Below are 21785 nucleotides of genomic sequence, written 5' to 3'. Positions count from 1 at the left end.
AGTGTCCTTACAGAGCAGACCAGCTGGACAGATGTCAGAGCTGGGCTGTTTGTTCCTTCTCCTCTGCCCCTTTCCCATCATCCCTGCAACGGGGTATTTTGCAATATCATGCCAAGTGGGTAACCGCTGCCCAATGTCACTCCTGGGCTCCTGGTGAAGGGTGGGGTCATCCTGGGGGCTGTGGAACAGGTTTGGCCCTGGGCAGGGTATCCTAGGCTGAGGTTTGAGTCTTAAGGACAAAGAGAAATTAGCCAAGAGCAGAAGAGAGTTCCACGCAGAGGGACCAGGACATTCAGAATCGCAGAGTTGGCAGAAAACTCATGGAACTGAGGATTCAGCGGGCTGCAGAAATAGGGTGGATGCGGAGAGTGGAGAGAGGTGAGGTGGAACCCGCCTCCCTTCTCAGCTCCCCCGTCCTGCGCTCACACTGGTCCCCTCCCCACTCCCATCAAAGCCGCTCTGTTTCAACCCTCCTTCCCTCCCAGCCTTATGTGTTGGGAGCCTACAGTGCACCAGGCGTTTCAGTACTTGGTACCGGAACCATCTCCAGTTACATGCCTGTTCCTGCCTCTACATCACTACAGCCCTTACGATAACCTGGGTGCCGTAAACGGAGGGAGTGGCGGTAACAGTGGATCGGCAGAGTGTCCATCCAGCCAGGACTGATGCTCACCTTAGCAAAGCATCCTGGTCTTTCTGGCAGTACTGGCTGAGTGCCTTTCATGGCTGTCAATACGATCATGTTCCTTTTACAGATAAGGAAAAGAAGACTGTGAGGAGTTAAGCCATTTGGCCAAAGTCCCAAAGCAGAACAGTTGGAGATTTCGACCTAGGCTTGTCTTGGAAATACAGCTCAGGGGTAGAGCATCTGACGGCAGACCCAGGCTTGTCTGAATCCAGCATCTGACGATTAAGCACCTGGGCTCACAGATGAAAACTTGAAAGCCTGAGGGCTGACGGTGGCCCGGCACACACTGCAGGCCCCCTGAGCGGCTGTCTGCTTTCAGGAACGAGGCAGGTCTTGAGGGCAGGGAAGGTCCAAGGAGGACTTGCAGGGCGGGGAACGTTCTGGAGCTGACAAGCCAGCCGGCTTTCCAGGGTCCATGCGGGCAGCCAGCCATGGGGCCCGGGGCCCGCGCTCACCAGGCCAGCAGCCTCCTGGGAAGGACGCAGCTGGTGAGTCCCCCGGGCGTGACCATTCCTATCGCTGTTCTCCTTCCAGGTCTCCCGCCTCTGCTAAGAGTAGGGATGCTTCTCTGTTCCCAGCTGAAACAACAAAAGTCACCTGAGCCTCTGCCTTTTCCAGAAATTCCTGACGAGGCTGCCAGCAAATGAGTCAGTGCCGGGACGGCCGTGCTCACTGAGAACCAGCCCGGGTGCAGGAGGCCTTCCACCAGCCCGAGTGCCCTGCTCGCTGAGGACCAGCCCAGCTGGAGGAGGCCTTCCACCAGCCCATGTGCCCTGCTCGCTGAGAACCAGCCTGGGTGGAGAAGGCCTTCCACCAGCCCAAGTGGGAGCAGGCTGGAGCAGACACGTAGCTCTGGGGGGCCCTTGACCCTCCAGTGCGGGGGCTCCAGATGCCCCGCCGGGGGGTTGGCCACGTGGGTTTGGTGACTCCCAGGAGGGTGGAGCAGCAGACTGGCTGGGAGACGGCTCGAATCTTCCACTCAGCACCAAGCACGGCCCTGCCCTCCTGGAGGGTGGACCCTGTGGCCTTTACTCATATCTTTTCTTATTCCACGGAGGACATGAGGCTGGGCTGCTGTTCCTTTTGTTGACTTAAAAAAATTCATGACTTAAAAGTTGGGAATTAGGTTTTATCTGGTGGGAATTTTTAGGACTTCATGCCTGGGAAGACAGCATCTCAACTAGCCCTGAGAGAACTGCTCTGAGGAGCTGGGAGTGAGGGGATAGAGGGGGAGAGGAGCCAGGTTACCTAGAAATTTGCAACAAAGGGCAGGTAATCTGAACGTCAAAAGTATTTTTGTGAATTCCAGAAAACCAAGTATCTCAGGTTAAGGAATGTAGCACTTTTCTGTGTATGGAAAGATGCAAGAGTCTGGGCTCTCTAAAGCCATTCCTGTCACACGTATATCAGCTGTGGGGCCCAGATGCTGCATTTTTCCACGTCCTGAGCTCCCTTGAGCTCACTGTAGGGGGTGGCTGCAGTCTGATGGCTGCTAGATCACAGGTATTCTTCTCCTTCCTGAGTGCCCTTGCTGCTGCTGCTAAGTCACTTGAGTCGAGTCCGACTCCATGCAACGCTATGGACAGCAGCCCACCAGGCTCCTCTGTCCACAGGATTCTCTAGGCAAGAACACTGGAGCGGGTTGCCGTTTCCTTCTGCCCGCTGAGTGCCCTTAGGGCTCACCAGTTCACACGGAGGACTGCTGCTGCATTCGCCGATGACTGCGACATCCTTGTTTACTGATACGGCAGGAAACATTCCACTTCTCGATTTCACTCCACTTCTCGATTTCACATGGGCAGCCTGGTCCCAGCCCCCGCCATTATGGGATTCCAGAAGATTCTGACCACGCATCCTGCTAGGGGCCTGTCCCCAGCGACCACATGGGGCATGGCTGTAGTGTCGGTTTACCACTGGGATTCCTCCCACACTCCCTCCCCATCCCAACCCTCTCCAATTCTGCGCTCGCAGGCACCCTTTCTATTTTTGAATTGATGCTTTTAAACTGTGGTGGTGGAGAAGACTTCTTGAGAGTCCCTTGGACAGCAAGATCCAACCACTCCATCCTAAAGGAGATCAGTCCTGAATATTCACTGAAAGGACTGATGCTGAAGCTGAAGCTCCAATACTTTGGCCACCTGATGCGAACAACTGACTCATTGGAAAAGACCCTGATACTGGGAAAGCTTGAAGGTGGGAGGAGAAGGGATGACAGAGGATGAGATGGTTGGATGGCATCACCGACTCAATGGACACAAGTTTGAGTAAACTCTGGGAGTTGGTGATCGACAGGGAGGCCTGGCATGCTGCAGTCCATGGGGTCGCAAAGAGTCAGACATGACTGAGCAACTGAACTGAACTGATATAGTTACAGGTTTCTTTTTACTTTTTATTTGCAAGGAAAGGGGAGCAGTTCTTCCATGTTTCCCCATTAGCCCCGGGACTCCTCACTAGTCTAACCGCCCGTTCAGCAGTGAGAGTGCACAGCACAGGCTTCCGGTCCTGGCCCGTCACTCACCAGCTGGTGACTGAGTGAGCCCGTCCCTTTCCCCAGGCCCCCGGTGGGGTGTGGGGACTGTAAGCCTCAAAAAGAGAGGACGGGGGAGGTGAGCAGAGCAGTAACACCCACACTGATGTGGGGTTTGGAACGTCATCCTCGGCAAAGAGGCTTTCCACCTCACCCGTGCCGGGGCACAGGCAGCCTGACTGCTCGGAGAGACAGTGCAGAATTCCGGGTGAGAAATAATTAGGTTCTACCTACTGGATGGGCTTTCCAGGTGGCGCTAGTGTTAAAGAACCCACCTGCCAATGCAGGAGATGTAAGAGATGTGGGTTCCATACCTGGGTCGGGAAGATCCCCTGGAGGAGGCCACGGCAACCCACTCCAGTACATTTGCCTGGAGAATCCCATGGACAGAGGAGCCTGGCAGGCTGCAGTCTATGGCATCACAAAGAGTCAGACACAACTGAAGCGACTTAGCATGCATGCACGCACGCACCTACTAAATAGCACAGGGAGCTCTACTCAATGCTCTATGGTGACCTAGGGAAGGAAATCCAAAAAAGAGGGACTGTATTGGCTCAGATGGTAAAGAATCTGCCTGTAATGTAACAGACCAGGGTTGGATCCCAGGTCAGGAAGATCCCGAGAAGGGAACGGCTACCCACTGCAGTATTCTTGCCTGGAAAATTCCATGGACAGATGAGCCTGGAGGGCTACAGTCCACGGGGTCACAAAGAGTCAGACACGACTGAGTGACCTGACACTTGCACTTTCATAGCTGATTTACGTTGTTGTACAGTAGAAACTAACACAACACTCTAAAGCAACTATACTCCAATAAAAAAAAAATTTTTTTTAAAGAAATAACTAGAGTCTAGAAATGGCAACCCAATCCAGTATTTGTGCCTGGAAAATTGCATGGACAGAGGAGGCTGGCTGGCTGCAGTGCATGGGGTCGCAAAGAGTCGGACACAGCTGAACGACTGAGCACACAGCACAGCCCCGGCTTTATGTCAGGCTGTGGGACCTGGAGCAACATGCTCACCAGTGACGTGGACAACAATGTCCGTTCGCCCTGTAGATGGAAGGCGGGTGAGCCAAGGAAGCTGTGAGGCTGTGTGGATGGAAAACCCTCTCGGAACCTAAAGCTCTGTGTGTATGTCTGCACACCTGGAGCCCGCTCTCCTAGCTGTGCTTGCCCACGGCGGCTTGTTTTCCACATCTACCCTCCGGCCTGGGAAGCCATGGGCTCAGGAGGATGATGGCTGTCCTGCTGCCGACTCACGGGTGAGGGGTGTGACCTGGGAGCTGGTCAGGGGCCGGCAGGCAGGTGCTTCCTCCAGGGCTGCAGGCACACCCTGCCCGCTGGGCCAGCAGTGAGGGGACCACTGTTCCCGGACTGCGCTGCTCTGTCTGCACAGCGCCCCACTTGTCCAGGTGAGGCCAGGCTGGCACTGCCAATGCCTGTCCCAGCCCAGAGACGGAGTGGTGACAGGCTGGGGGTGGGGTCACCATGCCCCAGTATTCCCTTTCTGGGCCCCTCTCTGGACACCTACTCTTCCGGCATTGTGTGTATGTGTGTGTATTTTGGGTGTTTTTTTGCTCCTTGGGTCTTTGTTGCTATGCACAGGCTTTTTCTGGTTGCAGAGAGCAGGGGCTCTCTACTTTTGAGCTGCAGTGCTCGGGCTTCTCTTATTGTGCAGCACGGCTCTAGGGAACAGGCAGTTGCCCCATGTGGGCTCTATAGTTTCGGCTTGCGGATTCCAGAGCACAGGCTCAACAGTTGTGGCCCACAGGCTTAGTTGGGCATATGGGATGCTCCTGGATCAGGGATCGAACTAGTGTCCCTCGTGTTGCGAGGCGGATTCTTAACCACTGGACCGCCAGTGAAGCACCCGTGACCACCATAGTTTCATCTGAACTATGCTAATCTGCCTCTTAAAAATGTATGAAAGTGAAAAAGTAGAAGTGTTAGTTGCTCAGTCATGTCTGATTCTTTGTGACCCCATGGACTGTAGCGTGCCAGGCTCCTCTGTCCATGGGATGCTCCAGGTAAGAATCCTGGAGTGGGTTGCCATTCCCTTCTCCAGGGGATCTTCCCAACTTGGGGATTGAACCTGGGTCTCCTACATTGCAGGCAGATTCTTTACCATCTAAACCACCAGGGAAGCCCCCTCAAAATACAGAACACCTCACAAATTTGCATGCCATTCTTGACCAATGCAAAAAAAAAGATCATATATCGTATTTCTTTAGCCCTCAGTGTGGACCACAGGGAAGGAAGAGGCATTTGGTTTTGTGATATGAGTACAAAATCTGGGTGGGGGATTATAAACTTGGAATTCAGAGTCCAAATGCCTGGTTTCAAATTTCAGCTCTACATTCACTGGCTATGAACACTAGTTACTCTGTCTGTGCTTCTGTTATTTCATTTACAAGACAGGGTTGCTAATACATAGTAGGATTAACATGTAAAGTACTTAGAACCACGCTTGATGTATAATTAAGATTCGGCTCTAATCCTCAGCTATTTCTGACTAGGCTTGAATCCACCTAGGTTTCTCTCTAACTCCAGTACTTTGGCCACCTCATGCGAAGAGTTGACTCATTGGAAAAGACTCTGATGCTGGGAGGGATTGGGGACAGGGGGAGAAGGGGACGACAGAGGATGAGATGGCTGGATGGCATCACCGCCTCGATGGACGTGAGTCTGAGTGAACTCCGGGAGTTGGTGATGGACAGGGAGGCCTGGCGTGCTCCGATTCATGGGGTTGCAAAGAGTGACTGAACTGAACTGAACTGAGGTTTCTCTATCTCACTTGGAGAAAAGCTGGGACCTCTTTGGACCTCATCTACAAGATGCTGGCCCATCTTTAAGTCCCAGGAACCAATACCTGTCCCCTACCAATTTGTTCATATTATCTGACATTTGAAAAGTTCCTCGGTTTGAAAACATCTTGCTTGCCAAACTTCATTTGTTAAATAATAACCTACAAGTCATCAAGGTTTCCATCAGGCTTCATAAAATACTAGGAACAGCTTCATAAAATACATAAAATGCTCCTTACTGAGAAATCCTGGATGAGGTGAGGTAAGCCCGGAGGGACCACCCCTCCCACTCCAGTCATATGCTGGCACTGCCACGGCAGGAAGCAAGTGCCTTCAGATACTTCTAGCTCACTGAACAGGGAACCAAGTCAACTCTGAATGAGAAGATGCTCTTGGAGTGTTCCAGTGCTCTGGTTATCACTGTGAGAGGCACTCATTCTAGCCAAGTTACATTGCTGGTGTTTAGTCACTAAGTTGTCCCCGACTCTTTGCAACCCCATGGACTGTAGTCCACCAGGCTCCTCTGTCCATGGGATTTTCCAGATAAGAATACTGGAGTGGGTTGCTATTTCCTCCTCCAGGAGATCCTCCTGACCCAGGGATCGAACCTGCGTCTCCTGCTAGGCAGGCGGATTCTTTACCACTGAGCCACAGGGGAAGCCCCCAGCCAAGTTAAAGGAAGGCCTTATCCTGCTTCCCTGACAGTGATACACTTTGTGTTCAGAAACTCCAAGAGTGAGTTGTGGCTGGGGAAGGCCATTTTTATGGTGGCTGATGCTTGGGTCTGATGAGTCCTAAATCATAGCATGGTTGAAAATCTCTCTCGTGTCCCTAATCACCTAATTCTTATTTTCCTCTGAAACAGTAATGTTGTATATTTTACAGATGAGGAAACTGAGGCTTAGCAAAGTTAGAGGATGTGCTGAAGGTCACAGAGCTAAGAATTAGCCAAGTGGGACTCGAATCTAGATATACTGCTGTGTCTTCAACAGCTGCTGGCGGTAAACTGGCTCTCAGGGGGCCCCGCCCCACCCTGGCACCCAGGTGAACCTTGGGAGGCCTCAACCTGAGTGGCTTTGTCAGGCTGGGTGGAAACCTACCTTGGATGTCGTCGTTGAACATGCAGTACTTGTTGCGGTATTTGTTGAGAAGGCGGAAGGCGTTGGCATTGGCAAAGTCCTCAAACTGGATGAGGCAGTTTATTCCAAACCTGTGGGGAGGGAGAGGAAAGGGCACATGATTGCCTCCTCAAGCTGGTTCCTGGCAGGTGTCAGCCTGTCCTGGGGAGGGGGCGGTGCAGGCCAGGGGCTGAGGGCACGGCTCACTCTTGGGGTGCGTGCCACTTGGCGGGCTTCTGGACTTCTGGCTCTGCCCGCCCCACTGGGGAGGAGGATGGGGAAGGCAGAGGGTATGTATGGGACCTGGAGGCCAGCCAAGCACATATCATTGTCTCTAATGTGGGCTGGTGGGCTTCCCTGGTAAAGAATCCACCTGCCAATGCAGGAGACACGGGTTTGATCCCTGGGTCGGGAAGATCCCCTGGAGGAGGAAATGGCAACCTACTCCTGTATTCTTGCCTGGAGAATCCCATGGACAGAGGAGCCAGCCTGGCAGGCTACAGTCCACGGGACTGCAAAGAGTCAGACACGACTGAACGACTAAGCATGCTGCCTTATTTAAAATCTACACTAGAACTGCCTCCTAGATTTCAAGGTCAGAAAGAAGGTTGTGTTTCCTAAAAAATGACTGGCCTGGTGACCCGTGCTTCCTGTTAGCGCTGCTAACAGTGTCAGGAAGCCAAGAGCTGACTTCTGCCCTTTCACGGCAGGTTCCTTAAGCCAAGGCTCCCTGCATGTGCATTCTCCTGACTCCATTCTGGCTCTTGGATCCTGCTTTTTTGCGTTGTATTCTGTCTTCTTGGAGTCCTTCTGGAAGCAAGTGTGATGTGAATTACTAAAAATGACTTAATCCATGAGCCAAAAGAGACATCATCTCATGGGTCAATTTGTGACTGACAGCATCTGCAGTCCTGTTCATTGAGAAAAAATGCCCTGATTGATCTATATTGGGGTGTCTGGGCACGAGAGAAGGAGAAATGCCTGCTAGTCCCAGTTGTGTGAACTGGAGGCCTGGGATCAGCTTGGGACCAGCTGTGGAAAGAAAGACATCTGCCCTTGCGGCTGGGCACACGTGGTGGGTGTCCTGTGCTGTCGAGGCGTGTGTCTGATGAGGCTGGGTGCTGTGCGGGGGGGCGGAACACTGAAGTGGCCCAGAACACACAGTTTCCAACCTCAGAATTCTGTGCGTGGCTTATCCTTCTTTTTTGTTCCAGAAAATTTACCCACTTTATTAACACATTGCGATTGCTCTACATTTTATCATGCATGCTCAGTCGCTTCAGTGGGGTCCAACTCTTTGCAACCCCATGGACTGTAGCCCGTCAGGCTCCTCTGTCCATGGGATTCTCCAGGCAAGAATACTGGAGTGGGTTGCCATTTCCTTCTCCAGGGGATCTTCCCAATCCAGGGATCGAACTCGTGTCTCTTTCTACATTGGTGGGCGACTTCTCCAGCACTAACACCACCTGGGAAGCCCACATTTTACCATCTTACGTAGAAAACACTGGAAATACAAGCTACTTTGTAAAACCAAAGATGAACATTGAATCCAAAGATAAGCTATGCTTTACACAATAGACTCTTATCTTGTGGCTAGTATTAAATCTTAAATACCTACTTCTTTTGTTAAAATGATTAATCTACATGTTCCTAAATTACAACTGCATTACAAACATGGCTCAGTAATTTTCAGAAACTGTTTCTAGAGGCTTGTTCTAAAAGGAGGTGCACAACCAGAAAAGGGAGAAAGCAAAAATAAGTATGGTAGAAATGCGTGCTCCTACGTGGTCCTTCCAGAAGCTTAGTGAGTTAGGGCTGTTGATGGGGGATCTGGAGACAGGTTCATGTTACTGAGCTGAAATGGAGAGGTGGTCACTTGCCAGTCCGTCAGGAGGGTCAGGAGGCTGGTGGGCTGCAACCGAGTGGTCTTATACCTGTCACTTCACTTCTGTGTTAGGCCTCAGTTTGCTGTCTGTCGACAGGCACCATAATACCTATCTGGCCAACTCTGGTGGGCTGTTGTGAGGGTTCAGAGCTGGGGGTGATTTGTTTATTCACTCATTTTTGGCTGTGGTGGGTCTTGGCTGCTGTTTTGGCTGTGTTGGGTCTAGTTGCAGTGGGCGGGGGCTTCTCTAGTTGTGGGGTTCGGGCTTCACACTGTGGGGGCCTCTCCTGTTGCAGAGCTCGGGGTCTGCAGTGCAGGCCAGCAGCTGTGGTGCTCAGGCTCGGCTACTGCGTGGCACATGGGATCTTCCTGGACCAGGGATCCCACCCGTGTCTCCTGCACTGGGAGGCAGATTCTTTAACCACTGAGCCCCCAGGGGAGCCCTGGGGGTGATTTTTGTTTTTTTAATTTATTAAAGATTTTTTTGATCTTTGGCCACACTGTGCTACTGGCAGGATCTCAGTTTCCCGAGCGAGAATTGAAGTCCCTGTAGGCGATTTTTACATTGTAAGATGCTAAACGTGTGTCACCCTGACCACAATTCTTATTTCCTGTCACAGAGCAAGTGCTGCTGGGGGCAGGGGTGGGGAGCTAGCCGTGTCTCCTGACTCACCATCCCTCTTCTCCTTGTACAATGAATATAAATGTTTTTTTTTTTTTTTTAAAGCCCTTCGCTGCATAATTATAATGCTATGCTCGCCAAACCAAAATTTACTGTGAATTTTTGCTCAGGGTGTGAATTTCAAGTATTTGGATGGGGACTGGGGAACAGAATGTCTTTGGTGGCTGGTGACATTTTGATATATAGCGTCCTCACAAGACTGCCAGTGTTGCTCCCCCACTAGCCTGGAGCTAAAATGCCGAAAAGGTCAAACGGCGAAACACTGTGATACACGTTCTCCTTTCTCTCCCATCTCTCTTTCACACACACAAACACAATCTGACCTTTAAGCAACCCCCCTCTTAGGTTAAAAAAATAAGGCAAGGATTAGAAGTAAATGCCTGGGTTCAGTACCTTATTCCTCTTTCATGTCAGATTCAGTGTCACATAAAAGAACCTTCCCAGGCAGCAATCTGATGAGATATAGGGTACAATCTCATTCATTCAGGTCACTTTAATCTAACTCGGAATTGGGCAAAAGGCTATGTGAATTGCCCATCCAGTAAACTAGTTTCAGAGTTCCTGGACCTCCTTGGATTTAAGGGCCTCCAGGGACCCTGTCCACCATGGATACCATCCCCATGGCTGCCCCCTGGACCTTTCGTCACCAGGAGCAGCTTCCACACTGACTGGATCAGCCTCTGACCACGGCCTTCCCTTCCACCTCTCTCACTGCCACTGTGCCTGTTCTTCATCTCCAGTGAGACCTGTGGACCTGTTACCATTTCCCCCAGTCCTTCAGTATTTGTGGCACATGGGCTTGGTCACTCCGCGGTATGGGGGATCTTAGTTGCCTGACCAAGGATCGAACCTGCGACCCCCCCATTGCAAGGCGGATTCTTAACCACTGAAACACCAGGGGAGTCCCCTGCCAACTTGTTAAACTGATTAAAAGCCAATTAAGAACAAAAACACAGTTTCAAAGTGAAGATTTAAAAAGCTTCAGTGGCAAAAGCACTTCTCTCAATTCTACAGGTAATGAGTGGACCATCGTACCAATTTCAATGTTAATGATAATATTCATTAAAATATTTCTACCAACAGCAGCAGTAACAAAAACAGCTAATGGTTACAGATGGAGCTGGGCATCTGGTTGAGTTCTTTAGAAGCATTATCTCAACTAATCTTCCCATGACCATATGTGGTAGGTGTCCTTTCAGAGAAGCAACTCTCAGCTACAGGATGGTCAGTTACTTGCCCTGGGGCTATTTATTCTCCTGCAATTGAAAAGTGGTGGAGCTGCAATCTGAACCTGGCTCTGTCTGACTCCAGAATTTAGATTTCACAGCAATATGATTTTTGTAAAAGATAAAGTAGATGTTAGATTTCTTTTGACACTAAACTGGGAAACAGGAAAATCGTGTTCTCTTTCTGACATAAACTCAGAGTTTTGGGTGAGTCCCTTTCTCTCTGGGTCTCAGTTTCTGCTCTGAGAGCCTTAGGGGAAGAAGCAGGAGCTACTTAACATAGGGTTGGAATAGATACACCGGGGGCTTCACTCAGATAGATGGTTAAGTCCAAAGTGGGGTGGTCTGACCATTCCTGCTGAGGGTCACATGTGACAGGAACACCAGTGTCCCTGAGTCTTTTTTGAGCTGGCTCAGAGCAGACCATCCTAGTGAGCAGGCCTGAGGCAGCCACCGTCCAGGTCGTAGGGCAGGGGCTGCAGCAGCCCCTCCAAGGGGCCCCCGCTCAGACCGCCTGCTCAGGGCCCCGGGCAGTTCCCTGATTTTGGTGCCAGCGGCGTGTCACTGGCCTTCCACCCTGCCAGAAGCTGGCCCTCACCGGGGAGGTGGTGGTTTATCTGTCCCCTTCTGCACTTGTGAACTCTTCACCCTGAAGCCCTGGCAGGGATTGAGGAACATCTAATGCTTCTGCGATGGATGAAATTCCTGCGATGGAGAAACAGGCGCATCCCCAAGCCACACACAGAGCTGCCCAGACTCCTCCACCCTGGGGACTTCGCTGGGAAATGGCCTTGGTGCTGCCAGGGAAGGCACGCTAAGGCTGGGGCTCATTTAAAGACACAAGGCTGATGGGTGGATGTTACAAGCGTTTTTCCCTCCAGCCCTCAGGCAAGAGGAAGGCTAAAAACGGCAGCTTGTGCCTGGGAGCCCTAGGGAGCTGAATGCAACAGTGAGAGGAGGCCACGCCAGGGCCCACCGAGCGGTGGACCTGCTACCTGGGCTGCGGGGTCAGGAGATTCTCAGGTGGCTGCTCCTCCCCTGCAGCCAGCCAACCAAAGTCAGCTGGAGAGATGTGGTGAGAGCCAAACATTCCAGGGGCTGCAGACCTGGTTTCTTTGCTCCGTAGGTCAGGACCTGCCATTCTTTTAAACACCTGGGGCTGACCTCTTTCAGGCCTGAACAAACACAGGGGACCTGGGAAGAGCAGGTGGATTTGCTCAGCCTGCCCCCAAACAGATGACTAAAACCGACCCCTCACATTTCCATGGGAGCCCATTCCATGCCCCTAACAAAACAAACACACATACACACAAAAGACTTCCCAGGGGAGTGCACTCAGAGGACATCAGTTACTCACCGGGGAAAGCTATTTCTTCTGTTTATTTTGTCCTTCCAGGAATTAGAGCTGACAGAATCACGAAAGCACTAGATCTTGGTTTCTATTTTACCCAATCCATTAAATTCTAGTCCCTTGAGATGCTCTCAGAAAGAGGTTACAGGGCTCAATCCATCTGGGAAACTCTGAATGTTCATGTAACATGTACAATGTATTATATTAAAGGCTCTGAAAAGTCCTGCATTAAGAAACCTGTTTAACTCAGCATTTTCTAAACATATTTCACTACAGACCTTACCGTTCTGGTGCAGCTTGACAGACATAGCTCTCTGCAGAAAGAACTCTGTACTGGGGTTGGGGTGTGTGTGTGGGGATGAGTGGATTCAAGGCAAGGCCATCTCTCCCTGGGATTCCTGCAGTTGTTACTTCTGGCCAGGGTCCTATAATAATGGATCTCACCTCCAGCCTTATTCCCCTCCTGCCTATCCATCTACTGTTTCTAAACACAAATTCTTGCACATCATTTCTGTTCTGAAAATCCTTACAGGTCTCCCATTGCCTTTGTGTTCAGACTCCTGAGATGGCATTGACTTGGTCCTAACCTTAATGATCACCCCTGCTCATGTCTTCCAGCACTGTGGACATATTTTGCAGCTTCCCAACCACTGTGGACCCTTGCACTGTTTTATGTCTTTGCTCAGATACCTAGGAGACCTCCTTTTATCCTGGCCAACTCCTACTTAAACAGTGAGGCCCTTATGAAAGGTCATGTCTTCGAGAAAGCCTTCCCTGATCCAGCAATTTCCTTACCCAGGGCGGCAGAAACTCTTCTGTGTCTGGGCTGCCTTGCTACACTGGGCGCATCTGTTAGCACACATCACGTTGCATCACAATTATTTACAGAGATTTCTACTTTAATTATTAAAGGAATGTATTGGGCATAGGGTCCTCCTTGTGCCAGGAACTCTCCGGGGTATGATAGAAATATTCAGTTCAGCAGACATGTCTAAGGGGCCCAGTGTGAACCAGGGACTGTCTTCCCTGCTAGATGACCAAGGCAAGTTCAAGAATTTCAAGTTTGATGGGGACACAAGAAAGTGAAGAAAGCAGTGGTGACATCCTTTGACAAGGGCAATAATGAAGGTATGTGCTGGGTACGTGGGAAGTCTCAAAGGGAGCAGACAGCTGTGCTGGGGCAGGCAGGGAGGGCTTCCGAGAGCAGGAGATCTGGAGGTGCGCCCCGGGGCAGGGCAGAGGTTCCCGGCAGACTCGGCAGGTGGGGTCGGGCGGGGAGAGCGAAGGGCGCCTCAGGCAGAGCGAACAGCACACGCGTGTGCAGTGGTGGGGGGCCTCCCCGTCCTCACCCCTCCAGAGCTGGAGCTCGGGAGGGGTGAGGACGGGGAGGCTTGGTGGGGGCGAGGCTGGGTGGACTCTGGGGGCCGCCCTTTACAGGCCTGTGGAAAGAGCCTGGACCGTCTGGGCGCAGTGAGGCCTACTGAGGGGCTGTAGGTGGGAGAAAGTGGCTGCTGTGTTAGGACATCGAACGGGTGACGGATGGACAGCTGTGCGGCTCAGGTCACGGGGCTGGGCGGGGGTCTCGGGCAGAGCGTGTGTACTAAGCGGGGAGCGAGGCCGAGAACGGAGCCCCTGGCACAGCTGCAGCCGGGGAGCGGCGAGGAGCGCGGAGAACCCCCTGCGCGGCAGGGTGAGCGGGGCCGGCAGGGTAGAAGGGGGCCCGCAGAGTAGCTGCCCGAGGAGCCTCTACCGAAACAACGGCGGGGAAGTGTTGGTGCGGGTGAAGCTCGGATGACTCGTGCACTTAGCCAGAGCACGTTCAGCGGAGAGGTGGCGGGAGAGCCATTCTGCACGTTCAGGAAGAGGCTTGGCTTCAAACAAAGGCAGGGAGACAGGCCGGTGGCGGGTGTGGGACGCCGGGACGGCCTCGGCTTTGATGGGAGGTCTGCGTATGGGACGGAGGGGCCAGCAAGGAGGGGAGACGCGAGGGGCAGTGACGGGGGTCGAGGGTCTGAGGAGACGGGATGAGGCAGGAGTCAGAGTCCAGCTGAAGAGGGAAGAGGACACGGTTCCTCCTTCTGGGACCTCACAGCCTGGCGGAGGGACAGAGACGAAGCTCTCACTCCGAAGCTCCACCACAGACCCGAAGAGGGGCTGACGCACTCTGCAGGGGGTGGTGGGGAGGGATTCAGCAGGAAGACAGGGAAACGAGTCTGCAGGTGAGAAACGGAAAACCACAGATTGGAGAAAGGGGGACTATGGCGTCGGAAAACGAAATCCCAGTGGAATTAGGCATGAATGATTACCTTCAAAGACACGAAGGACCATTCTGTGGACGGGAAATGAAGTAGACTTATCTTTTGTGGCCTTAAGGGAAAAAACAGAGCCGACAGGGGGAGGTCAGAAATCCAGAGATTGCAGGGCCGTAAAAGGTAGAGAGCTCAAACGCCAAGACGGAAGGAGGCTGTCCCTGGAAGCGATTCCAGGCTCCTCGGAGCTCCGCTTGGCGCTGAAGCTGTGGAAGGGGCTCCGGGCGCGATGGCAGGGGGGTCGGGGTGTGTGTGCAAGCCCTTCCCTCCCTGGTCCCACCCCGGACGGTCCTCTGGCGTGCCGGCTCTGGCAGCCAGACTGGCGGGCTCCTGCGGCCGCCGTGATAGCCTGATGGGGGAAAACTCCCACCGTGTAACAGCACAGTCACAGGAAGCAGCAACTTCTGAGCAAAAGTGCCAGAATAATGTGTCCGTTCCTTGGTCACTGATCTGACGGCAGTCCCAGGCCAGACAGAAAAAAACAAAAATCTCCAGGAACAGTGTGGACTTCCTCCTCAATTTCCCCGTGTGTCTGAGTTCCTGGGCAAACAGGCAAATGGCGCCAGAGAGCCCGGGGCTGGGCAGAGGATGGAGGCTGACCTGCTGACCTCTCGACCTCTCAGAGGTCAGAGGCCAGACCTGAGTGCTTCCTCCAGAGCACACGGCTCACTCCCCAACCTCCTGCTCTTCAAGCCCAGACACCTTCCCAGCCACCATCCCATGGGCTGACGTGGGACATCGGCTCTGATTTGCCCAGACTGTACGTTCGAACCGTCCTGGGATAACGGGACATCCTTCGTGAAGATCCTCCGATTACTCTGGTCCATCCTGATCTCTCTGTTTGGGTGTACTGCCATAGTATCTGTACCATACAATCTGTCACACAGCTATGTCTTGGACTTCCTAAGCATCTAATGAACTGTCCCTCTCTCACATGTGTCTTAAGGCACTTCAGTTGCTTTGCAACCCTATGGACCATAGCCCGCCAGACTCCTCTGTCCATGAGGATTCTCCAGGCAAGAATACTGGAGTGGGCTGCCGTGCCCTCTCTCATGAAACTGGCTAAATTCTACCCTGAATGAGAGCCTGGGGTGGAGGACAATAAGGCCACAAAATCCAGTCTGTGTTTGTGGGCTTGTGAAACTGCTGTGAGTCAAAGTCAGGGAGGGAAAGAAGGGCAAGATTAAGCCAGGGTAGGGGACAGCCTCGGTCCAGGCAGGCCCGGGGCAGGGTCCCTTGAGGGCAGGGAAGGTGTCTCACTCCCCACGTGGCGCACGACTGCTGAAAACAGGAGCTGCAACTGACCGCCTCTCCTGTGCCCTGCTCCGAACAAATCTGCTTGAGACATCTGAGTGAGAAGACCAAACCCACCTGTGGCCGTTTGCCCGGGGCCCTGGGCTTGCCCCGCTCAGCCCTTGCGGGTGAACAAACCGAAGCGTGGATGGTGCCTGCCAGAGAGCACTGCCCCTCCCAGGGTGCCCAGTCACACGTAGCCCACGGGACACCCCGGTCCCCGGGGGCCCGCTGTCCCCTTCCAGAGGCCGCTGTGGCCAAGAATCTTTGTATCATAATAGCTCAGTCCCGTTCCTTTACCCCAGGATCCAAGTCAATGCAAATAAGTCCACAGGCAGGAAAGGGCTTTCCAGTGAGGCTGGGAGAGCCAGCAGCAGAGACTGGAGAAAAATACCACTAAGTGTGGAGTCAGATGCGTTTGAGGTGGGCCTAGATTCTTCCCTTTCTAGCTGGTGATTTTGTACAAGTTGTTTAACTTTTCTGAATCTCAATTTCTTTATCTCTCAAGGTTGCTGTGATAATTAAAAGTCAAGCACCCAGTACAGAGAAGATTCTTTGGAAAAGTGAGTTGCTAGCTCTTTCCTACGAAGAAAGTCATAACTTTTAACTCCATCTAAATGTCCCAGGCGTTTGATCACCTTATTCTCCCATCAACCTCAACTGACACTGCAGGCAAAGCCATTAACTAGGTGGGTGTTAAATCTACAGAGACTCAGCAATAATTATTTAAGCATATTTCTATTTTTCCCCAATTAAAAACTTCTCGAGAGACAAAGGATTAATTTCCAAAATATACAAGCAGCTCATATGACTCAATACCAGAAAAACAAACAACCCAATCAAAAAGTGGGAAAAAGACCTAAACAGACATTTCTCCAAAGAAGACCTACAGGTGGTTAACAAACACACGAAAAGATGCTCAACATTGCTCATTATTAAAGAAATGCAAATCAAAACTACAATGAGATATCACCTAACACCGGTCAGAATGGCCCTCATCAAAAAGTCTACAAACAATAAATGCTGGAGAGGGTGTGGAGAAAAGGGAATCTTTGCACTGTTGATAAGAATGTAATTTGATAGAGCCACTCCGGAAGATGGTATGGAGAGTCCTTAAAAAACTAGGAATAAAACCACCATATGACCCAGCAATCCCACTCCTAGGCATATACCCTGAGGAAACCAAAATTGAAAGAGACACCTCTATCCCATTGTTCACTGCAGCACTATTTATAATAGCTAAACATGGAAGCAACCTAGATATCCATCGACAGATGAATGGATAAAGAAGTTGTGGTACATATACACAATGGAATATTACTCAGCCATAAAAAGGAACACATTTGAGTCAGTTCTAATGAGGTGGATGAACCTAGAACCTATTATATAGAGTAAAGTGAGTCAGAAAGAGAAAGATAAATGCTGTATTCTAACACATATATGTGGTATTTAGAAAAATGGTACTGAAGAATTTACTTACAGGGCAACAATGGAGAAACAGACATAGAGAATAGACTTATGAACATGAGGAGAGGGGAGGGGAGGGTGAGATGTATGGAAAGAGTAACATGGAAACTTACGATACCATATGTAAAATAGATAGCCAACAGGAATTTGCTGTATGGCTCAGGAAACTCAAACAGGGGCTCTGAATCAACCTAGAGGGGTGGGATGGGGAGGGAGATGGGAGGGAGGTTCAAAAGGGAGGGGATATATGTATACCTATGGCTGTTTCATGTTGAGGTTTGACAGAAAACAACAAAATTCTGTAAAGCAATTATCCCTCAATAAAAAATTAATTAATTAAAAAAAAACTTCTTGAGAGCAAAGTGTATTTCTGACTCAGTGAAAACACTGAGCAGTGACGGTCTCAGCTAAGAGGGACTCAGTGAGTGAACGCTCCTTGAGACACTGGATTTAGAGCTAACATTCATGCTCTTTACAACCTTTCAAAATTAAAACAAAACCTTGAAACTTTGTCTGTAGCCTGGATGCCCTAAATTGAGGGTTTTTCCTTTGTATTGTTTAAAACCACCAGGAAAAGCTTGGAGCCAGAGGCTCAGTTTTTCCCCTGGGGCCCGACAGGACTGGCTGGGTTTGCAGTTTGTAGAGAGGCCTGCAGGGACATCAGTCCTGGTGAAGGATGGGGCAGCTGGTCCACTAGCCATTGGGCAGTTAAGGAGGAAGAACTGAGAAATGCCACCCAAGACCCAGATTCTGGGGAATTTTCCCCACCACCAAAAAAGAAAATGATAACTGATATAAGTGGTATAAATATATTGCTTTATAGTAATGTATCAAGTCAACAGGCTGTAGGCCTTAAACTTATACAATGTTACATGTCAATTACATTTCAATAAAAAGAGAAAATAAAAAAGAAGGCGCCTCCCTTGCTGAGGGTGGCTAGAGAGTCTGGAAAATGGGAGTTGATGGCTGATGCCTCCATCGCCTCCCTGATATTGAGGATGGGTGGGTCATTAACGCTGCCTTAGAACAAGGTGGAGAGAGGAGACACGGATATGTGAAGCACTGATAGACTGGTTTCCACAGACCTTCCTCCCCTTTGTCCTCCTTGCCTGCTGCATCAAGGAAATGTCTGGAATAGGTTGGACAGTCTTTTCTTTCATGTAGAAGAAAAGGCGCAGAGATTCTCCAAGTCAGAGAGTAGGTTCTGGAGTTAGACCACCTGGTTCACAGCTCGGCTTCACCACTGTTAGAGGTGTGACCTTGGACAAGATCCCTAACTGCTCAGTACCCCAGTTTCCCTGTCTGTAAAGGGTGCCCTCATTCAATAAATGTTTATTGAGAGTCCATGCTGTAACTAGGCATCGTTCCGAGTGCTTGAGATACAGCAGTGAACCTAAGAGACGAAGATCTCTCCCTGGAACTTACATTTTAGTGGGACAGGACAATAACTGTATCTACTTACTAGGATTATTTTGAGTATTACTTGACTTGATGTATGTGAATGACTTTATCGTCCGCAGAAGCCTAGATCAGACTAACACTCACTTTACCAGAAGGTGAAACCTGGGATGCTTGCTTGCTTCTTTGCTTCTTTAGTTTTTAAAAAATGCAAGGAACTGTCTTTGAGAAAGAATTGCTGCTTAACTCATTATTTTAAAAGAAATCCATTGCTTTTTCTAATTTCAAAAGAAATGCCTGCACACAATCAAACATCATAGAAATGACTGACAGTGAAAATTCTGGCAACCTCATGCTTTAACTGTAGTCACTGTTAATGGCCTGATGCATGTACATGCAGGTATTTTTTTCCTTTACGTAACTTACCTTTTTTTTTTTAAGTTGATTTTTTAATTATTTACTTCTGGCTGTGCTGACTTTGCGTTGCTGTGGCCAGGCTTTCTCTAGTTGCAGCAAGCAGGGGCTACCCTCTAGTTGCAGCGTGTGGACCTGTGGTGCCGGCCTCTCTGGTGGGGCACAGGCTCTCGGGCTTCAGCAATTGCGGCACATGGCTCAGGGGTTGCAGCTCTTCGCATCCAGAGCACGGGCTCATTACTTGGGGCACACGGGCTCAGCCGCCCTGAGGCATGTGGGGTCTTCCCGGACCAGAGACTGAACCGGTGTTCCCTGCATTGCAAGGCTGATTCCTGACTGCTGGACCACCAGAGCAGACCCCATCACTTATCCTGACAGAAGCATTTGTTTTTAGGATTATCCACCCCCCATTTTATTAGATTCAAACACATTAAAAATCAATGTGCTTGAGCCTAACAAAATGAATGCAGTAGAATAAAAAGAGACTGCATGATATGCGTGTGTGAATGAGTGAGACAAGGAGAAGGAGACACAAAGACAAAATGAGAGCAAATGTGCCACAGGGATGGGGTTGCCTAGAACTGCAAAATCCTCTCTGGTATGCAGTGATGGGGCTCAGATTTGGGGGCTCCAGTCTTCTCTATCCTTTCTTTCCCTTGAGAGAAAGGCTCTTTTCATCAACGGCAGCTCAGAAAAAAAAAGTCTTTCCTGAGTAGAACACCTGGTCTCCCAACTCTTTTTGGATCGCCAGCAGTAGGAAAGAAGGGTCTCCGATATGCCTGCAGGCAGTGATTTTTAAAGATTTGGGTTTTCTGATGGTGTCTTGAGCTAGCCCTGGTGTACTCTGCTGAATTTCTGTGACTCTGTTGTTCCTTTTCAGAAGTTTGAGCTGTTTCTTTTTCAAATCTGCTTGCCATTTTTTAAAGTACTGTGTACTTTCCCTATTACTTCATTCTTGTAAAACATATCTCTTTATTACATCTCAGTGTAACCACTTTACAGCCTCTCAGAATGTTCCTCTCCTTGGGGTTCTAGCTCTTCCATTAGTTTCTGAACTTCCCGCATGGTGGCTTGTTTCTGTGTGGCTTACTGTGAATCACGAATTTGCTTCATTACGGAATTGTTTTTCCCTTCAAGGAGTTCCACACAGCATGGGTGGTGTGCATGTCACTACAGAGAAGTTTGTTTTCCCTCTGCTAGGTCCTTCAGCCGTGTCACTGGTAGGGGGCACTTTCATACCCACTTCTTAACTTGGGAATTTCTGCATCATGTGGATATTAAAATTGTGGACTCTCAAGTCCACATGTGGTGAGACTCAGTGTTTGCTTTCTTCCAAAAGACATTCCTCTCCTCCCTACTTCACCCCGACCCCCAGCTCCTTGTTATTCCCCTGGGGTTGGTGAGCAGATCCCATTTCTTCTTCATGTAAGGTCCAACCATTCAAAACTTGCAGTTTTCTGCATCTCAGTTCCAATGTTCTGCCTTGTATAGGCCTCAATACTTTACCCCGCCTGGATGTATGGACCCATCTCCAGGTCTGAATGATGAGAAGAAAACAGCCGTGAAAATGGATGGATTTTCAAGGTTGGGGAAACAGCAAGGATGAAGGCTCTGCAGCTGTAACAGACATGACCTGTGGAAGGAGGAGCAGGAGGGTCGGTGTGGCCGCAGCTGAGGGAGCAAGGGAGGGTGGAAGGGGACAACGTCATCAAAGGCTTCCTTCCAGCTCCAAGAGCAAAACACAAGGGATGCTATACGTGTGGTCCCTGAAAAAGTCAGTATCAGTGGGCTGACCTTAAAATTCAGTGATTTTCTATCCTTGGGCAAGTTTCCGGTTCTCATTTCTGTACTGAGAAATGTGTCCCACAAGAATATTTTCAGTTCTGCATGGGGCAAAGCTCTCAGAATGGTGGGTCTGTAAGGCCCACCCCTAAGAAAGGCAATCCCTAAGAAAAGCAATGCCAAAGAAATGCTCAAACTACCACAGAATTGCACTCATTTCACATGCTAGTAAAGTAACGCTCAAAATTTTCCAAGCCAGGCTTCAACAGTATGTGAACTGTGAACTTCCAGATGTTCAAGCTGGATTTAGAAAAGGCAGAGGAACCAGAGATTGAATTGCCAACATCTGCTGGATCATCAAAAAAGCAAAAGAGTTCCAGAAAAACATCTATTTCTGCTTTATTGACTATGCCAAAGCCTTTGACTGTGTGGATCACAATAAACTGTGGCAAATTCTGAAAGAGATGGGAATACCAGACCACCTGACCTGCCTCTTGAGAAACCTGTATGCAGGTCAGGAAGTAACAGTTAGAACTGGACATGGAACAACAGACTGGTTCCAAATAGGAAAAGGAGTCCATCAAGGCTGTATATTTTCACCCTGCTTATTTAATTTATATGCAGAGTACATCATGAGACACGCTGGGCTGGAAGAAGCACAAGCTGGAATCAAGATTGCCAGGAGAAATATCAATAACCTCAGATATGCAGATGATACCACCCATATGGCAGAAAGTGAAGAAGAACTAAAGAGCCTCTTGATGAAAGTGAAAAAGGAGAGTGAAAAAGTTGGCTTAAAGCTCAACATTCAGAAAACAAAGATCATGGCATCCGGTCCCT

General features: G+C 50.2%; 1 protein-coding gene across 2 annotated transcripts in view; it reads right to left on the bottom strand.

Moving 5' to 3' along the window:
* Nucleotides 1-21785, bottom strand: part of ME3 (malic enzyme 3, NADP(+)-dependent, mitochondrial) — a 227795-nt gene that overhangs the window by 18202 nt on the left and 187808 nt on the right. For both annotated transcript variants that reach the window (XM_010853159.1, XM_010853160.1), the window contains exon 7: nucleotides 7121-7230. In XM_010853159.1, the coding sequence (XP_010851461.1) occupies nucleotides 7121-7230 (110 nt within the window). The remainder of the gene's footprint in view (nucleotides 1-7120; nucleotides 7231-21785) is intronic.

Source organism: Bison bison, unplaced genomic scaffold, assembly GCF_000754665.1.
Source record: "Bison bison bison isolate TAMUID 2011002044 unplaced genomic scaffold, Bison_UMD1.0 scf7180017864324, whole genome shotgun sequence".
Classification (NCBI taxonomy): Eukaryota; Metazoa; Chordata; class Mammalia; order Artiodactyla; family Bovidae; genus Bison; species Bison bison.
Note: the sequence above shows the minus strand (reverse complement) of the source record. Positions and strands in the feature narration are given on the sequence as shown.